At 43.4% G+C, this 20,000-nt stretch overlaps 1 protein-coding gene across 1 annotated transcript in view; it reads left to right on the top strand.

Annotated features, from left to right (window-relative positions):
- LOC130110714 (inactive N-acetylated-alpha-linked acidic dipeptidase-like protein 2) overlaps positions 1–20,000 on the top strand; it is a 402,779-nt gene that overhangs the window by 159,147 nt on the left and 223,632 nt on the right. The window contains exon 7 of the mRNA XM_056277895.1: positions 14,677–14,811. Within this exon, the coding sequence (XP_056133870.1) occupies positions 14,677–14,811 (135 nt within the window). The remainder of the gene's footprint in view (positions 1–14,676; positions 14,812–20,000) is intronic.

Here is a 20,000-nt window from a genome sequence, read left to right as displayed (position 1 = left end):
ACAGGATCCAGCTGGAGCTGACAGTGGAACGTCACAAAGTCTTCACAAGTTTTATCTCCTGTTTGCCAAGTTACCTTTTCATTTCACATCTTTGTTCTTTATGATGCTTCACAGCACCCGTTTGTTGTGTTTCTGGTGGGGTGCAATAGGTTGATTGCCATTACTATTTACGATTAAATCAGTCAATGATATATACCATTTGCACTTACTAAATGCAGAGCTATGATCAAAAATAAGATAAGTAAGGTGCATTTGTTCGTTTAATTATATTTGCATGCATGTATATGCATGTACATATGTATGCTAGCATATAACGCTAGCAGCCAACCTGCTGTGCACACCGTACAGTCTTCTCCACATGACTGACAGTTTACATCCCACACTTCTCTCCTGGAACCTCCGTTACCACCTACAGTGGCACCCCACAGTACTGTTTTGTCCGCTAGCCCCCCCCCCCCCCCCCCCCACTGGCCTCATCTGTCACTAACCCTCTCACCGGGAGTTTTCCCCATACAGACTATTATTAGGCACCGGGCCTCTTATCCACATGTCATATTACGACGTGACCGGCAGGTAAACCACAGTGTGCCAACTCCGCTGGTTAAATCAGCTGTGTATATGCACACAACCTGTCATAAGTTTGTCCTCTGCAATATTCGATCTATCACCAGCAATGCCCCTCTGGTCAATGACTTCATCACAGAGCACAAACTGGACTATTTATTTCTCACGAAAACCTGGCAGTCACAGAATGACTTTCTCCAGCTAAATTCAGCAACTCCACCAGGATTTGTATGTGCAAACTTCGGTCTTCGAGCAGGGAGGTGGCCTTGCGCTGATCTATCGCAATACTATAAAACTAACGCCACTCTGTACCTGATCAATCTTCCTTTGAACTGCCGGCTGTTATGCTCTGTGGACCTATACCCATCATTATAGCTGCTCTGAACAGACCATCTAAGGCATCGAATATTTTATCACTGAACTCTCGACAGTTTTAACCACCCTTAGTGCAATGTATCTGAATATAATTTTAATGGGAGATTTAGATGTTAATTTTCATAACACTGACAATATGTTCACTAAAGATTTTAAAGCAATATTAGATTGCTTTGATCTAACGCAATATGTCAACTTTACAACCGACACCAAGGGTCACATCCTTGACTTGTTTTGCTGTTCCGGCATTGCACCATATAACATCATCTCTGCTGAACTACCCATCTCTGACCATAAAGCTGTGTTATTCAACAGCAACCTACTGCTCAGTAAATCAAGGGTACATCATACCATATCATACCACACCGCAACATTAGACATGTTAATCCAGATGCTTTTAGCAGTTTAATTACCTCGAACCCCATTCCTGCTCCCAGCTCCTCACTCCCCGATCTTAGGGACTACTTTTATCTTCTGTACTTGATTTGATACTTTAGCCCCCCAGAAAACACGGGTTGTCTCATTTGCCCGTGCTGCTGCTCCCTGGTACACACCTGAGTTACTTCAGCTCAAGGCTGTAGGTCAGCGCCTTGAGCGGCTTTCCACCAAGACTGGGCTTGCTGTTCACAAACAAATGTATGCAGATCATATACTTCATTACAAAAAATGCTCTTTCAACAGCTATAATATCCCATTAAACAAATATCATCAGTACAGTTGGAGGGAATACTGGAACTCTCTTCTCCACAGTTAAAAGGTTACTAAATCCACCTGAAACCAATATGAACAGTAACCTTTCTAATGACCAATGCTCTGCTTTTTTGAAGTTTTTCAACTCCCAAATTAGTACCATTCATGAGCAGCTTGCCTCTGTTAACATCATGCAGACTGATTTACCATTAGCAAGCGCCATGAAACTGTCCCCATCCACTGTCCTATGTAATGTCAGTCTTCCAACTGAAAATCACATTTCTGAACGTATTACTAAGTCTAGCACTGCCACATGTCACTTGGATTCAGTTACCACAACTCTAGTTAAAACATGCCAGCTCTCTATCATCTCCCCGATAACCTCCATCAATAAACACTTCTCTGTTCACTGTCCAGTTCCCCCTTCACTTACAGTTGCCATAATCAGACCAACTCTGAAAAAACTTAGTTTAGATTCTGATGACCAAAACAACTACCGGCCTATTTCCAGTTTACCATTCGTCGCCAAAATCCTGGAGAAGGTAGTTGGATCTGAACTACCTTGATTACAATAATATCTTTGAACAATTCCAATCTGGCTTTCGCCCCAAAGGTCACTAATGACCCCCCTCATACAGCTGACTCCAGTCTACTCTCTATCCTCATCCTCCTTGACCTTACCGCAGCATTTGATACCATGTCCCATCAGCTCCTTATGGATCGTCTGGCTAGCATTGGAGTTGGGGGCACTGTGTATCAGTGGTTTGCTTCCGTCATTACAGACAGGACACATTTTTTACAAATTCAGAATTACTATTCAGAATGTTTGACAGTTCCTCATGGATTTCCACGGGGTTCAGTGTTGGGGCCACTCCTGTTTATTATTTACCTCCTCCCTCTTGGCAATATCTTCCGGCACTATGGTATACATTTCCACTGCTATGCTGAAGATACACAGCTATATGTGTCCACTAAGCCCACTTCCACTCTCCCCTCCAGTACCGTCACTGCTTGTCTCCATGATACACAGATAGGGATTACTAACAATTATCTAGAATTCAACAGTAGTAAAACGGAGCTACTCCTTATTGGCACTAAATCTGCACTCTCAAAAACTAGAATTTGCTCACTCCCTATTGCTGGAGCCACCATACCTGTCTCCACTCAGGCTTAGAGCCTTGGTGTTTACCTAGATAGTACCCTTTCTTTTTCCAGTCATATAAACAATGTCTCCCAGATTGCCTTTTTCAATCTGCGAAACATCTCCAGAACTACGCCACGTTTTAACACAACACTCCATGGAAGTCGTAGTCAGTGCTTTGTTCACATCACACATTCACTACTGCAATGTGATCCTGGCAGGCATCCCCAACAAATTTATTCACCGACTTCAACTCCTCCAGAATTCTGCAGCATCGATTATTACATGTTCGAAGTCCACTGACCATATCTCTCCCCTGCTGATTCAGTTACACTGGCTTCCTGTGTCACAGCAGATTAATTTTAAAATGTTATTATTAACATTCAGAGCTCTTATAATCTATCCCCTGCTTATCTCACCGACCTCCTTCAGACTTATACTCCATCTCGCTCCCTGCAGTCTTCACCAGCAGGTCTATTGGCAATAAAGCCATCAACTTCAGCACAATGGGTACCAGGGCTTTCTCCTATGCTGCACCCAAACTCTAGAATTCCATTCTCCATCACATCCACTTACTGGTCTCCATTACAGAATTAAAAACTGCTCGTAAAACCCACCTTTTTAAACTAGCTTACTAGCATTAACAGCATAACAGCATCAAATTCATTTTCTTTTTTTTTAAATCCTGCGATGTATACTCTATTGCTTTTTTTCTGTTTTATTGATTGCACTATTTTTTTACTGCTTTGCTTTATTGTATGTGATGTAAGGTGACCTTGCGTGTAATGAAAGGCCCTTTTTATTATTGTTATGGATATGTAGCTGCTTTTTGTATGAGAATGTTTTGTGTATGTTTTTTTTTACTTACCTTATAGTTATACAAGGAATTTCATCTTAGTTTCTCCACCAAACATAATTTTAATGCTAAATATTTAAAAACATTTCCTTGGTTTTCTGTGAAAATTGGTAGATTATAGTGTTTAGAAACCAATTAGCATAATGAAACAGGTCGGTAGAAGAAGATAAAACATTTCAAAACATCATGATATTTTTTTTCCCCAAAGTGCTGTTGACTGGTTGTTGTGACTGAACACAAATATGTTAAATGATACTAAAGAGGCACGGCCAGTTTCCACCAGGCATCGATACATGAAGTTTACATCACATAATCACGTAATATCCTCCAGTGAACATGAAAACACGGAGTAACCTTCACCGACACTGCACTTTGTAATTACTTTAAACGTCAGAATTATGAATAATGAGATGCAAATAGTTTGTTGAGACGAGATCTCTGTACAAAAAGACAAGGCGGGGGTAAAAAGATGCTCACCGAGATGTATTTAAGTGCTGTAATTCATGACAATTTGGTGCTAACAGTTTTCACGATTTGTCAGACTTTGTTAGTCATTTGTAATACACGTAAATGGGCTTGAAGTGTTTGAATTTATTTAAAACGGTGACCCTGATTGTTTGTTTCATCTGAGAATCATCTGAGAGCTGAACTCTTAAATTTGTACATTGTGCACCCATATTTGTGTGAAATTGTGTGGAGTTGGTAAGGACTGGATTTGGTCAGACTCTTCATCTTGACAGATGGTTGCTAGGACGGAGGCTTAGCCTGGGATCCTCTCGTTAAAGAAGTTTGACTGGACTTACTACACCATCACGCTACACCTTGGAGGCTTTAGATTTCATTTCTCTCATACATTCATTTCTCCCATTTATCTATCTATCTATCTATCTATCTATCTATCTATCTATCTATCTATCTATCTATCTATCTATCTATCTATCTATCTATCTATCTATCTATCTATCTATCTATCTATCTATCTATCTATCTATCTATCTATCTATCTATCTATCTTTGTGTCTATCTATCTTGTCATTAAGTCAGTTCATCAAAAACTTTATTCAAACAAGATTGAAAATAGCAAAATAGGGGTTATGAGGTTTTCACAAAACAGGAGATTTTTAATGAGTTGCCAGCTTGTTAATTTTTTTTTTACCCCCCCAATTGTATCTGGCCAATTACCCCACTCTTCTGAGCCTTCCTGGTCGCTGCTCCACCCCCTCTGCTGATCCGTGGAGGGCTGCAGACTACCACATGTCTCCTCCGATACATGTGGAGTCGCCAGCCGCTTCTTTTCACTTGACAGTGAGGAGTTTCACCAGGGGGACATAGTGCGTGGGAGGATCACGCTAATCCCCCCAGTTCCTCCTCCCTCCTGAACAGGTGCCCCGACCGACCAGAGGAGGCACTAGTGCACCGACCAGGTCACGTACCCACATCCGGCTTCCCACCCGCAGACACGGCCAATTGTGTCTGTAGTGATGCTCCACCAAGCCAGAGGCAACACGGTGTTGGTAGGCAATGGAACAGACCGCTACGCTACCCGGACAGCCCGTCTTGTTGATTTTAATTAAACGGTGTGTGTCTCTGAAAATCATCAGTATAAGGTTCCCTTTTCACCATACTTTTTGTTTGAAGGAGAGACTGATAAATGTGGTAATCAGTCCTCACTCAAAACAAAGAATGGCACTCATCCACTTCAGAGCCTGATAGCATATGAAAGCTGCTTTGACTAGCAAAGGTGAAAGTGCATTAGTTACAAAGGAATGAACATTTCCGCAAAATCAAAGGAAGAACATTCACATCTGTTTCATTAAAAGGAAGCTTTTGTGCTTATGGAAATAATGGGTGAGCTATGAAAGCAGTTTGTTGGTGAACCCTCTCCATAGACTGCGTAAAAAAGATGGACGTAACGCCTACCTGGCAGCGGCGTGGTGGGCCTCGCCCCGACATTGAGTGTGGACATTGAGTGTGGATGGGCATGCCCCCCCCTCCTGCACAGGTTAAAAAAAGAAAAAAGAAAATACCCCTTCAGAAACCAATGGGTGACGTACCCATTGGTTTCTGAAGGGGTATTTTGCAGGCTTGGCATACAACACAGGGTATTTGCATACCATTGTGTCCTGGACAGAGTTAAACTCCAAGTGGAGTTCAGATTCTCCACCTGCACTCGATTCAGTTCCTTTGGATAACCATGACCTAGATGAATGAGAACATTCACAGACACCTGCAAAGGCACTCTTTTATTTTATTTTATTTTAATTTCTAATTTTAATTTTTTGGCTTTTTCCGCCTTTATTTGACAGTGAAAGCAGAGAGAGTGGAAAGGCAGAGGAGAGAGAGAGGGTGACACGCAGCAAAGGGCCTGGGCCGGATTCGAACTCAGACTTATGTGGTACATGCTGTACCAGGTGAGCCACCAGGGTGCCCCCAGCAAGCTTTATTAATTATAAAGAACCGCTTACAGTAACTGTAACGCCATCCTTTGGGTGATCTGTGGGATGACAAGAACACGGGGCTTTTGTTATATATTTATAGCCACCATCTGTCCCCCTCTTCAGCATGTTTGATCAACTAAACAACCAATCAGCATCGCTTCTCCAAGAGGGGTCAATCACCACAAGTTAACCAAGGAAACTCAGAAACGAAAAATGACAACGTTTATCTGATAAGACGGAGACATAGAAACCGAAGCAGATGTGTTTTTGACAAAACATAATTAAATGGAGCTTATCAATATCAGTTTGAGATAGCAGTTATAGCAATAAAGGAGAAGAGAGAGAAAAGGGGGAGAGAGAACGAGGAAGAAAGATGTAACCCAGGGAATGTTCCAGGGAGTGTGTTGGGCAGATTCTGGTGGTGTGCATGTGACGTTTCCACCTATGAGTGTGTAAAGTGTCCACACACGGTGCCTGCGACCAGTCGGTACAGCCCACTGACCCCGGCATGCCCCCCCCCCCATAGCCCGCAGGCAGACAGGAGAGCTCTGCCCCCAGGGCGAGTGGCCCCCACGATGTATTTTGAAGGGGTATTTTCTAAACTTATTGTTAGGCTTTGTGCTTGCCTTCATCTGGTCTATTTTGGAGTCAGAAAAGATGACGGGAAATGGGGTGGAGTGCGGTTAGAGCCGAGGTGAGCCCTCTGTGGTCTTTACACTACATACACCCCGACCTGTCAATCACTCCAGGACAGACCTGTCAAACAATTGACAATGTGACACTTGTTCAACCCTTAGTATCTTCTTAACGGATGAATGGTTTTTAAAATCACCACCATCACACTGTGCAGACTTGAAATTAGCGCCTGAGGACCCAACTTTTTGTAGAAAAAAAATTACTGACTTTGCATTTGTAGGTAGAAGATGGGAATTCCCTATTTGACTGTTATCTTGGACCTAAAGTTTGTTTTAGAGCCAGCCACCTAGTGGCCATGGTGGAATTGCAACTTAAGACATGTTCACGTAGGCTTCAACTTTCTGCCCCCATTGTCGCCGCTTGACCCTCTCCCTCTGTGGCTGATTGTGGAAAGCTGATGAACTCACTGGCCTGCCGGTGGTTCAGCCTTAATGTCCAGCACTGCTAGAAAGCCACGGACCCTTTGTGCTGTGGAGAGTTGCAGTGTTTGGTTGGTGAATTGTGTGTTGTGATTTGAGCTGTAAGCTTTGCGACACACTATCAGACACAAGATCATTTCTTTGGAGTAGTGGTTTATTCCGACAGTGTGTTGAGATACCTTATGAGGCCTCTATAGGTGTCTATAGTCGTCCTTCGTTTCAAAGGACACACTTTTCTCGAATTTTTTGGCTTTGTTGTATTACAGCCACACCAGTGGACTTGAACCGAAAGAATGTTTCTCACTGTCGACATTGGAAACTAAAAATAATATAATGGGTTTTTTTTTTTTTTGTGTGTGGCTTTTTTCCCCCATTTTTCCTCCCCAATTGTACTTGGCCAATCACCCCAGTCTTCCCGAGCCATCCCCGGTCACTGCTCCACCCCTTCTGCCGATCCAGGGAGGGCTGCAGACTACCACATGCGTCCTCCGATACACGTGGAGTCGCCAGTCGCTTCTTTTCACCTGACAGTGAGGACTTTCGCCAGGGGGACGTAGCGCGTGGGAGAATCGCGTTATTCCCCCAGTTCCCCCTCCCCCCTGAACAGGTGCCCAGACTGACCTGAGGAGACGCTAGTGCAGTGACCAGGACACATACCCACATCCGGCTTCCCACCCGTAGACACGGCCAATTGTGTCTGTAGGGACGCCCGACCAAGCCGGAGGTATCATGGGGATTCGAACGGGCGATATCCTAGTTGGTAGGCAAAGAAATAGACTGCCATGCTAATGGGTTATTATTAAGAGGACAGTATGAATGCAGGTTTACCTCTCATACTACATTTGGTTTACCATATCCCTTAGACCTTTTCTATGATGTCAGGAAACAGAATAAAAATAGATCTACTTCTTCATTAAATTGTAGATTCAAACAGTGCGGTGTCACTATTTGGACATCGGCGTATGATCTTAATGAAGTGACGCCATCTTCTTACTGTGTGTCTGTCTATTGGTAATAACAGAACAAGAACACATTCACATGGTCAACACACAGCTTGGATGTATTAAACAGCAGCCTCAGCAACAACTGAAACCATGGAGGTGATTAGTAAAGCATTAAGTTTTGTTATTTTTGAGTTTGCTCTCATCAGATTATCACATCCTTCTCCTCCTCTGCTTTACTCCCATATCTCATCCCTCTGTTCTCTACCACTTGTCTTCTATTTTTCATCTCGCCTTCTCCTGCTCTTTGGTTATCTCCTTTCTCTTTCCTTCCAACCTCCCTCCTCTTCTCCTCTCCCCATCCCCTCACCTAAACTCAACCCCCCCCCCCACCCTAAACCCCCCATTGCTCATGGATTATTAATCATCTTCAGAGAGAAGTGGACTGCTACGGTGACACTCTCCATCGAGTGGCGGGGGAGGTGGGTATTGACTGGAAAAGGGGGTTCAAAGGAACTGTGAGGGAGATTTTTCAAGGCCTGCTGAACGTGTCCTCTTGGCTGAGGGTAGAAGTATAGATTAGTCACAAACTTGGGACAAAGTATGGATCGGCTGCACGGGAAGCAGAAAGGGAGCGATGTGCTTGAGCAAATTGGTTTCTGCAAGAAGTGATTGATATAAGACACAGCCATTGGAGCATTGTGTTAGAAAGCTGCTCTTGCTTTCTGAATTTGTGGCTCAGCTTTTTTTTTTTTTTTTTTTTTTGTGGTTTATACACTGTATTTAGACGTTAACTAAGATCGGGTTTACGAAAAAAAATTTTTTTTATTACGGACAATTAATGGCGACTCATGTTCAATGAATGAATAGATACATGAATAGTACATTTCAGTGGCCTATGTTACTCTCTATAAGGAGAAATACATGCCTCTGTCATCTCCAGTTGTATATTCTAAGTGTGATCAACCCCTATTGAGCCTTGGCGTGTACAAAAACCCAGATGTTGTCACAAAGGGGCTAATCTCTATAAACAGATTCTATATTCTATATGAAGCGGGGCAGGCTAAGCTAACTGCTAGCCCACACAGACTGGCAGTTCCAATAACACCGAGGGCGGCCTGTCAGCGGCCTCACCTAGCGTTGACGGGGGGGGGGGTAAATATGAGGCATTAATTAGTTGTAAAGTGCTTTGAGTGGCTGTTGCAGCTAAGTCAAGCACCGTGTAAAATCCAGTTCATTTACCATTTTCCTATGATTTTTACATCATAATGTTTCTTTCATTCAATTGCAAAGCGACCTTGGATGTCCAGGGGGCATCAATTAAATTAAAACATATTATTTGTCATAAAAAAACAAATGACCTTTTAATTCTGGAATGTGACATTACAGAAGAAATACTTTAATTACGTATTTCAAGGACTACCATGTGGACATACGTGTAGATTTAATCATCTTGTCGTGGTTTCATTACACTTGCTGAAGTATGAGTTTAATTAACATGGCGAAATCAAATGATGGATGTACACATTTTTTTTGTTGGCCCCCCCCCCCCTTCTCCCCAATTGTATCCGGCCAATTACCACCCCCTCCACCCCCTCTGCCGATCCGGGGAGGGCTGCAGACTACCACATGCCTCTTCCGATACATGTGGAGTCACCAGCCGCTTCTTTTCACCTGACAGTGAGGAGTTTCACCAGGGGGATGTAGCGCGTGGGAGGATCACGTTATTCCCCCCTCTTCCCCGAACAGGCACCTTGACCGACCAGAGGAGGCGCTAGTGCAATGACCCGGACACATACCCACATCCGGCTTCTTACCCGCAGACACAGCCAACCGTGCCTGTAGGGAGGCCTGACCAAGCCGGAGGCAACACAGGGATTCGAACCGGCGATCGCCGTGTTGGTAGGCAATGGAATAGACCGCTACGCTACCCGTATGCCCAAAAACGTACAAATTGAATGGTTTGTCAAATGAAGTATACTGTGGTTGTTGAACTCATGCTGAGTTTTCTATTGAGAAATATAGCTACCAAAAATATACCAAAGCCGTTTCTTAAGTTCTTTCTTAATTGTTTTAATTGATAGAGTTTTATGATAATTGTGAGATTTAGATTATTGTAATTGTTACACTGGGAATGGAGGACCCAGTGGGGAAAATATTGGAATTGTTAGTTAGAGAATAGTTAGAGCGAGTATGTGTATTTGGTGTGTGCGTGTGCGTGTGTGGGTGTGTGGGACCATGTTCAGACCCTGCGTGTAGGCGTGGAATTGAAAGGCTGTCAACCCCGCTGACGTGGAGCTGAAGGAAGGATTAGACAGAACACTCTCTCCTGCTAATGAGGGAAAACCAAACGGTGCGGCCGTCTCAAACACCGTGAGCTAAGCCCCCTATCAGAACCGCGCCACATGTGAAATATTATTTTGCCTTATTAGCCATCAGTTTGCCAGGCTTGACCCTGAGGTTCCCTCGAAGAGGGCGGAGGTTCGAGGGAAAGATGGAGAAGGGAACGGGTGACCGTGTGCACCCAGCACAGAGAACGATGGAGAGAATTATGATGGAGGTGTACACACAGCTCTGGAACAGATTTAGCTCAGCTGGCTAGGTAGCAGTGTTGCAATTACAGTGCAGTCAGGCTGATCATGCCCTGCTGCACACGAAGCTTAATGAAGTCAACAGTAAAACACCTAAACCCCTTTTTATGTCCTCCCAGACTTGCACTTAAGCAAGAATTATAAAATTAATAGATTTTTTTTTAAACTTCACTCATTCAATAACAGAGGTAGACACTTTAAAGTTCACTTCTTGTGCAATGTAAAAACTTTCATAAAAATATTCAACAAAAAAAAACACAATTAAAGGAAAACAAGTTGTCATTACCACCACCACCCCCCCCAACCCCCCCCAAAAAAAATACATTTCTGTAAGAATTCCTAATATTTTGTTTTGGGTGGCACAGTGGTTAGGGCAGTCGCCTCACAGCAAGAAGGTCGTGGGTTCGAACCCCGGGGTAGTCCAACCTTGGGGGTCATCCCGGGTCGTCCTCTGTGTGGAGTTTGCATGTTCTCCCCGTCTCTGCGTGGATTTTCTCCGGGTGCTCCGGTTTCCTCCCACAGTCCAAAGACATGTAGGTCAGGTGAATTGGCCGTACCAAATTGTACCTACGTGTGAATATGTGTGTGTGTGTGTGTGTGTGTGTGGGCCCTGTGATGGACGAGCGGCCTGTCCAGGGTGTCTCCCCGCCTGCTGCCCAATGACTGCTGGGATAGGCTCCAGCATCCCGCGACCCCCATTGGGATAAGCGACTTGGATAGTGGATGGATGGATGGATGGATGGATGGATGGATGGATAAATAAATAAATATGTTCTTCTGTCCCGGTTCATGCTATAGCTGGCTCACAAGGGTTACTATTTCCCTTCAGTTTCTATTTTAGTGTATCCCCACTATCCCTCTGCTGTGATAAGTGTCCCCAGCAGCAGACAGGGGCTTCTACCAACATATTTGGACTCTTATAAGAAACGGCTGAAATCAAACATTTGAATATTGCATGGTTGAGTCCTGCCTGGGCAGATATAATATGTCTGAGATTGTCAGTTCCTATTTTTGTTTGTGCTGTGAACAGAAATATGTCTATCGCCTGATCATGTGTAGACATGTCAAAAATTCTTCGTAAGTGCATGTATTTACATATTAAACACCATCACTATTGAGCCCTTTTTCTACTTGATGGTGAAATCTTAATTTCTTAATTTCTTCTGTGTTGTGGCAATGTAAATCTGCTTTGTGCTTTTATTCCCCTTTTCTCAGCCCCTTGAGATATATATATATAATCCAGTTAGTCAAGTAAATTCTTTGAGACAGTACAAGCCTGTTTCATGCTATAAGCAATCATCGTCCTATAAGCAATTCATGATGATTGCCTTTAGCATGAAACAGGCTTGTACTGTCCTATAGAGAATTTACTTGACTAACTGGATTATTTTGCTCCTTATTTGTTGAGCACTTTTCCTACCATTGAGTGTTTCTTTGAACAAAGTTTTATATATTTATATATATTTGGTAGGATTTCTCGATATCAGCTACGTCTTCTATCTGTTGATGGTACATCCCATGGAGGGGCTTGATATTCATTCCATGATACCTCCTCTTCTCCCTCTGCACTCTGTCTTCTGCTGCCTGAAGTACTCACTCAGCAGTTCATCCTGGGGGCCCGCCTTCTGATATACTTATAGATGTTCCTTGTTTCATCCTGGATCGTGGCCCTAACACTCACAAACCCTTGGCCCCCACTTTTCACTCATCGTACCGTCTCAGGCTGCTGGACTTTAGGTGGAACCCTCCATGCATTGTGAGGAGTTTCCGTGTCCTGATATCTGTGGCCTTTATCTCTTCTTTTGGCCAGCTTATTATTCCAGCTGGGTATCTGATGACTGGTAGGGCATATGTGTTGATGTCTTGGATCTAATTCTTCCCATTGAGCTGGCTCCTCTAGACCTGCCTCACCCTCTGGAGGTATTTTGCTGTGGCTGACCTCCTTGCTGCCGCCTCATGGTTTCCATTTGCCTGCGGAATACCCAGGTACTTGTAACTGTCCTGTATGTCTGTTATCCTGACATCTGCTAATTCAACCCCTTCAGTGCTCACCACCTTTCCTCTTTTTGCCACCATTCAACCATGTCCCAATGTTGCCGCTGTAGCTCCTGTTGGGGTGGATCAGTGAGTCAATGTCTCGCTCATTCCTGGCATACAGCTAGATGTATCATGGATGTGTGAATAGTACTCATGACCATTGAAACTCTAGCTAATGGTCACACCCATATTTGCATATAAAACTGGTCGTTGGTTTTGGTCGTTACGCAACTGTATTATAAAGGGTGGGGATACCTGCAGTCAGTTTAGACTGAAGAGGTCACTTAGTTGAGTCATGAAACGTATCTGTCAATAAACGCTGTGTCCAAATGAACTTATTCAACCTTTGAATACAAGTGCAAGGGCTCGGAGCCACTGCCCTAGGCAAGAGCCTCTATGGCTCAAACACTTAACTACTGTTGCATTGAAAAGGAAAACGTGGAAAGTTCCGCTACTGTTATTGTTGTTGTTAATTACATGTGTACTAACCCACTCTTCGCTCACAGGTGACTTATTTGTTAAATGCATGCTACTAACCTTCTTCCTTACAGGAAGTGAAGTGTTTTCTTCCGTCATTTCAGTCTATGTATCGTGACAAAGTGTTAGGGTATGTGCACAGTGGAGACGTGAAGCTGCTGTCGATAAACATGTTGAAATTTAACTAGGTTCTCCGATTCAGCTCATTATCAATGTAGCAGCCTTCATGGTTTGGGCTTGGCCCCTTAGTTCCAGTAAAGGAAAATCTTAATGCCACAGCATACGATGATGTTCTAGAGAATTGAGTGCTTCCAACTTTGTGGCAACAGTTTGGGCAAGGTCCATAAAGACATGGTTTGCCAAGTCTGGTGTGGGAGAACTTGACTGGCCTGCACAGAGCCCTGATCTCAACCCCATCTAACACCTTTGGGATGAATTAGAACATCGACTGTGAGCCAGGTCTTCTCCCCAACATCAGTGCCCGACCTAAATAATGCTCAGCTGGCTGAATGGGAGCGAGTCCCTGCAGCCATGTTGCAAAATCTACTAGTGGAAAGCCTTCCCAGAAGAGTGCAGGCTGTTATAGTGGCAAAGGGGGGGACCAACTCCATATTAATGCCCATGGTTTTGGAATGAGATGTTGAACAAAGACATATGGGTCTGATGTTCGGGTGTCCACATACTTTTGGCCATGGAGTTTATCTAATGTGCATCAGTAGTGACTGTTGTGGAAAATGATTGATAACATAAGGTAATGAGAGAAATCAAGACACAGCATAGATAAACATGTACATTTCTCAAGGTATTTATACATTGAAGTTATGTGCCGCTTGGTTCCATTGGTCATCTTCTATCATTTACTTTTGTTACCCATCTGAGAGGACACTATGACCAAAAACAGACATTTTACAACTTACAAACCACCTTTCAGACAACATCTCCTTATTATTGTTAGTTGTTAATGTAGATATTGCAACTTCATCACATAGAAAGAAATATATTACACATGTATAGTCATTTCAACTTAATCTAAGAATAAAATCAGGGCAAAAAAATGTATGTCTCATATATTCATCCATACAACACGCTATATTGAAGTAATGATGCAAGCAGTTAACTTTATTGACCTTCACTTTATCTTTGTATTTATTTGGCATTTATTTAACATCATTCAGTATAATGCACATCAGTTCAGTAAAGATGACTAAATGTGATTTGTATCATGTTTTCCTAGCAGTTAAAAATATTATATTAAATAAATATAATATTAAACATATTGCCTAATCCTGTCCAGCTTTATCTGGCTGAATTTCTGTCTCTCTTTCAATTTCCCCATCTCATTGTTTGTTCCATTATCTGTTTTGTCCACATGTGGCTCTCTTTCTTTCTCTCTCTCTCTGTCTCTGTCTCACTCTCTCTTTTTTCTCTTTCTCTCTCTCTAGCAGATATAGCTAGAGAAGCCAACAGCCGTCTTTCATTGCTGTTGGTCCAACCCATCTCTGCATCCCTGGCCAAGAGACTACTGTTCTACCCGTCCAAAAATCGGGGTGACACCTGTACTCCTCTGGCCATGCCTCCGAACACAGGTAAGTCGGTCAAAGACAATGTTATTGTGACAGTTTCATGATTCAAATCAATCCCACAACTCTCATTTATATTTAAGGGGCTGACATTGTCCCCTGTCTTCTTCTGGAGAAGCTGTGACAGTGAGAAACTTCTTCTCAACTCTCCTCAGTAAAAGATACTGATAACAAGCTGTTCTGTCACAGCAACTCAGACTAGTTGTTCTCTTTGTGAACACTGACTGGACGTTAAAGAGATACTTTCATGCTGTTTCTGAGCACATTTTTAACGTGGGTGGTTTGAATTACAACCGAAAGGTGGGTGTGGTTTTATGATTTCATAGCTATTGACTACTGAAATTCAGGGCAGTCGTGTGGGTGTGGCTGGGTGGGCTAAACCCTGGGGCTAAACCGCTTGCCACTTGCTGTAGAAAAACAAGAAATTCACTGGTGACAGCCCCCTTCCTGCTCTATCGTCACTTTACAAAAAAAAAAAGGGCGAGCAACAAGACCACCGACAGCAGCTTTGAGGATGTGGAAGTGGAAGATGATTCCTCTTTCTCAGTGGAAGCTGACTCCTCGCCTCACGAATATGTTGCTCAGCCAATACAGCCGTATTCCTTCGAACCAAAAGAGTGCGTCTCCGCTTTTATAGCGTCCCGCTACGGACACGCCCTCTATGCTAATGGTAATTTGTGACATGGCAAGTTACCACATTTTCGCCAACCGGAAATCAGTTACTTGATCGCCGATATCTTTCGTCTGGCCGTAAATGTGATTTTAGGGCTACCATTTGTCTGATCGATCACATCCACACTCCTTACATCAATTAACTACAGGAAAAGTTGGATTTTGATGCAAGTACCTCTTTAAAGAACAATTTTAGAAATGAGTTTGGTGTTAAAAACCAGTAATAAATGTGTGTGTGTGTGTGTGTGTGTGTGTGTGTGTGTGTGTGTGTGTGTGTTCAAGTCAATTTTTTTTATAAAGCACATTTAAAAACAACCCACATTGAATAAAGTGCTGTACAGACCAGAGCAGGTAGCTAAAACAAATACAAGAAACACCGACATAGACAACAATTCACATAGCTTGTAGGCACAAATGAACAACACATGGGCATAGATGCAAGCCAAAAATCACCAAAAATCAGCCACATCAGCAAGATTCAAATGCTAGTGAATAAAAGTAAGTTTTGAGTCGGGGCTTAAAAGAGTCGATGGAGAGGGTCGATCTTATAGGGAAGGTAATGCTGTTCCACAGTCTAAGGACTACAACCGCAAAAGCATGGTCACCCCTTGAGCGTAAGTTTAGATCACAGGGCAGCTAGGAGTCCCAAGTCAGCTGACCTGAGGGACCTGGAGGTGGAATAGAGGGTTAAAAAGGTCTGTGATATAGGAAGGGGGCAGCCCATTTAGGGCTTTATAAACAAACAGGAGAACCATAAAATCAATTCTGAACCGAACAGGCAGCCAGTGGAGAGAGGCCAGTATATGGTGTCTCTTCTGAGTACCTGTCAGGAGCCTGGCTGCGGTGTTCTAGACCAGCTGCAGGCAGGACAGGGATGACTATCTAATCCCAATATATATGGAGTTGCAGTAGTCCGCGCATGAGGATATCAAAGTGTGGATGACTTTCTCCAGATCATTAAAAGACAGAAACGGCTTGATTTTGGCAATAGCACGAAGCTGGAAAAATCTGGCTTTTCCTACTGTATTAACTTGCTTGTCAAACTTGAAGGCAGAATCAAATAGCACAACAAGGTTCTTGACATAAGGTTTGACAAGGGTGGACAGGTTGTCAAGACTGCTGGTAAACACTTTAACAGAGTCAGGCGGGCAAAATAGGACAACTTCAGCTTTACCTTCATTCAGCTTTAGGAAGTTTTGTGCCATCCAGCTCTAAGAGGCTGACTAGATTGGACTGATCATTTGTTTTCATTGGGGAATAAAGATGTGTGTCAAAGAAATGTCATATTTCTGAATGATTTGACTGAGGGAAAGCAAGTATATAGACAAAAAAAGAGTGGGACCTGGGATAGAACCTTGTGGGACCCCGCAGGAGAGACTAGCTGGGGGAGAGGATGTTAATGTGTTAATGGTGAAGTTTCTATTTTTGAGGTAGAATGTGAACAATTTCAAGGGAGAGCCATCAACACCAACCCTGTTTTGGAGACACTATCATAATGTCATGATCCACAGTATCGATCGCTGCGCTGAGGTCAAGACAGATTCAAATGGTATAGTCACTGGAGATGGTAGAGGAGCAGGTGATTGCACTTTTGGCAAGGCAGACTCTGTGCTATGATGAGCCTTAAAATCTGACTGAAATCTTGTTGTTTTGGTGTTGGTAGGGCAGTGATTGACTGAGAATAACCTTTTTGAAAACCTTTGACAGAAATGGGAGCTTAGAAATATGTCTGAAGTTACTAGGTAATGTAGTAGAGTTTTTTTTCAGGAGAGGCTGCACCACTGTATGCTTTAAACAGGTTGGAACAATACCAGTGGCCAGAGAGCTGTTGATAATGGAGAAGATGCTCGGCATGGCTATTTCAAAGACATCTTTCGGGAGGGCAGTAGGGACAATGTCATGGTGGCAGGTTGTAGGTTTCATGATGGAAACAATCTTTGTAAGGGTGGGTAGTGTGATAATTTGGAAGCAGTCTGATTTTGAAGAACTGACCAGTGGGACAGCTAAGTCACAGATGGGGGGGGGGCTTTCATTTTTATATCCTCAACTTTGCTTATGGAATGTTTTAAAAATTCGTCACACTTAGCAAGGGACACAGCAAAGCTCATACTGGGGGCGGGGCAGATGACAGAATTTATGGTACTAAATTAGACCTTGGGATTATGGGAGTTGTTTGAAATTAGGTCAGAAAAGAATTTTGCTGCTGCTTGATATTTGTGAAGATTGTTTCTCAAAATTTCGATGGAAATTTGAAGCTTATCATTCTTCCACTTTCATTCTGATATTCTGCACTCCCTCCCCAGGGCTCTGGTGGTGTCATTAAGCCAAGACAAGACTTTAGGCTTTTTCAATTTAAGGGGAGCAGCAATATTCAGAATAGAAAAGCAGGTGGTATTAAATAAGGACGTGAGTTCCTCAGTACTGAGATGGGGGGGGGCTCTAGTGCAGCCTCAGAGAACTTACTGGCAGTCGAAGAGTTAATATAGCGAGCACAACGTACAGGGAGATAAGATTTAATAGAAGAGAAGGACAGAGATGCATCAAGTATATTAGGCTGATACATCCAGTAGTATGCAAGATTAGCTGCACACACACACACACACACACACGCACACGCACACACACACACACACACACACGCGCACACACACACACACACACACACACACACACACACACACACACACACACACACACACGTGTATGACCAAACGCATAGTCCCCTCCAGAGATAATTGAAGGATGATTTTTTTTTAACCACCTGGGTTCCTACTATTGTAGTTTTTGCCATCATGCAATTGATATATCATAATACTCACTGACTCCATTGTGGACAGTTTGTACACGGCACCACCGCTGGACTCAGCTTTACAAAGGTGTCTTATGGGGCATCAGAATGTGACTCTTAAACCTGTCTTTTATTAAAAAAAAAGAAAAGAAAAAAGTCTCGCGTTTCAGCTAGACTTTGTACATGGTTGTCCATCATCTATGACTTGTCAGTTGTGCTGGCCAGGTAATTTATCGATCGTTACCACCTATGGTATATATGGTCTGCTCATTCCTGCAAGTTTAACCAGGAAGTAGATCAGTAATGCAATTAACTATTGATAATATTGGACATTTCAAGTAATACATTTAACTTGACACTTTCGTTGTCACTTTCACTTCCAAATATGTGGTTTATTTAATTGGGTTAATGGGCGGTATGGTGGCGCAGTGGTTAGCGTGGTTGCCTCACAGCAAGAAGGTCCTGGGTTCGAACCCCGGGGTAGTCCAACCTTGGGGGTCATCCTCTGTGTGGAGTTTGCATGTTCTCCCCGTGTCTGCGTGGGCTTCCTCCAGGTGCTTCTGGCCATACTAAATTGTCCCTAGGTGTGAATGTGTGTGTGTCGGCCCTGTGATGGACTGGCGACCTGTCCAGGGTGTCTCCCCACCTGCCGCCCAATGACTGCTGGGATAGGCTCCAGCATCCCCACAACCCTGAGTAGGATAAGCGGCTCGGATCATGGATGGATGGATGGATTTAATTGGGTTAAAGTGGACTTGTTGAAACGTGGCTGTTCAGTTGCCACGTTGGACACCGTTGAGTCCAGCAGTGGTTGTGTGTGTCGAAAATCTCCAAAATGAAACGGGTGAGTAAAATGTAATCATAACCCATGTGCACGATGGCAAAAACTACAAAAATAGCATTATAGAAAAAAACTGGAATTATCCTATCAGGAAAGAGAAGAGGAAGAAAAGATGAGCACAAGGAGGTTTTCACGGAGGAAGAGTGAGGGAGGGAGAGATGAAGAGAGAAAGTGAAAGACGAGTGTGAGCAACAAAGAGAGAGAATGAGGAAAACAGACAAAGAAAGAGAAATGCTATAAGAGCGTTGCATCCTTTCTCTTCGGTTTTGTTTGTATTCATCGGCCAGCCCTGGTACCCCGCCATGTGTAGTCTTTGCTGTTTTTCTGCCGTCCCCTTTGTTTTATCCTTCCCTCCTGCCGTCTTCCCTCCCGTGATTCATGACGCTTTGCTGTGTTTAGTTGTGTTGTTCCTGAGCATTTGTTGTTACCGTTGGGTTTTCACCGCCCCGAAAACGCAGCTCGACTCTCAGCTCTCGTCCTGCCTCTCAGGTTGTAATTAAAATAAGTGTGGTTAATTACCTTGTCTAATTAAATAAATGTAAATGGAGAGAGTGGCTGAGATCGGGGGGGTCAATGACAGGCTATTAGGGACCACTGAGGCTTGTCTTTAGTAGAGACGGGGAATAGGGAGGGAGAGATAGATGGACATGTGGTGGGATGGGGCAAGAGATGGCTCTTACCAATTTGGCAATGTCCTCATTCTGAGGGCAGAAAAACCCTGGAGAAGAAAAGAAAAACTGAGGCAAGAAAATAACAGGGCCTCGGGGCAAAACAAATTCCATAAAATATCCATGATAAAAGAATTCTGTATGGGAAAATGCTAAAAAAGAAAGGCAGGAAATGGATAAGGGACGGTCTGGTATATGCCAACAGTATCATAACGCTGGTATCAAC

Source organism: Lampris incognitus, chromosome 3 (genome assembly GCF_029633865.1).
Source record: "Lampris incognitus isolate fLamInc1 chromosome 3, fLamInc1.hap2, whole genome shotgun sequence".
Taxonomy (NCBI): Eukaryota; Metazoa; Chordata; class Actinopteri; order Lampriformes; family Lampridae; genus Lampris; species Lampris incognitus.
The sequence above is the reverse complement of the archived record's forward strand: the minus strand, read 5'-3'. Positions and strand labels throughout refer to the sequence as shown.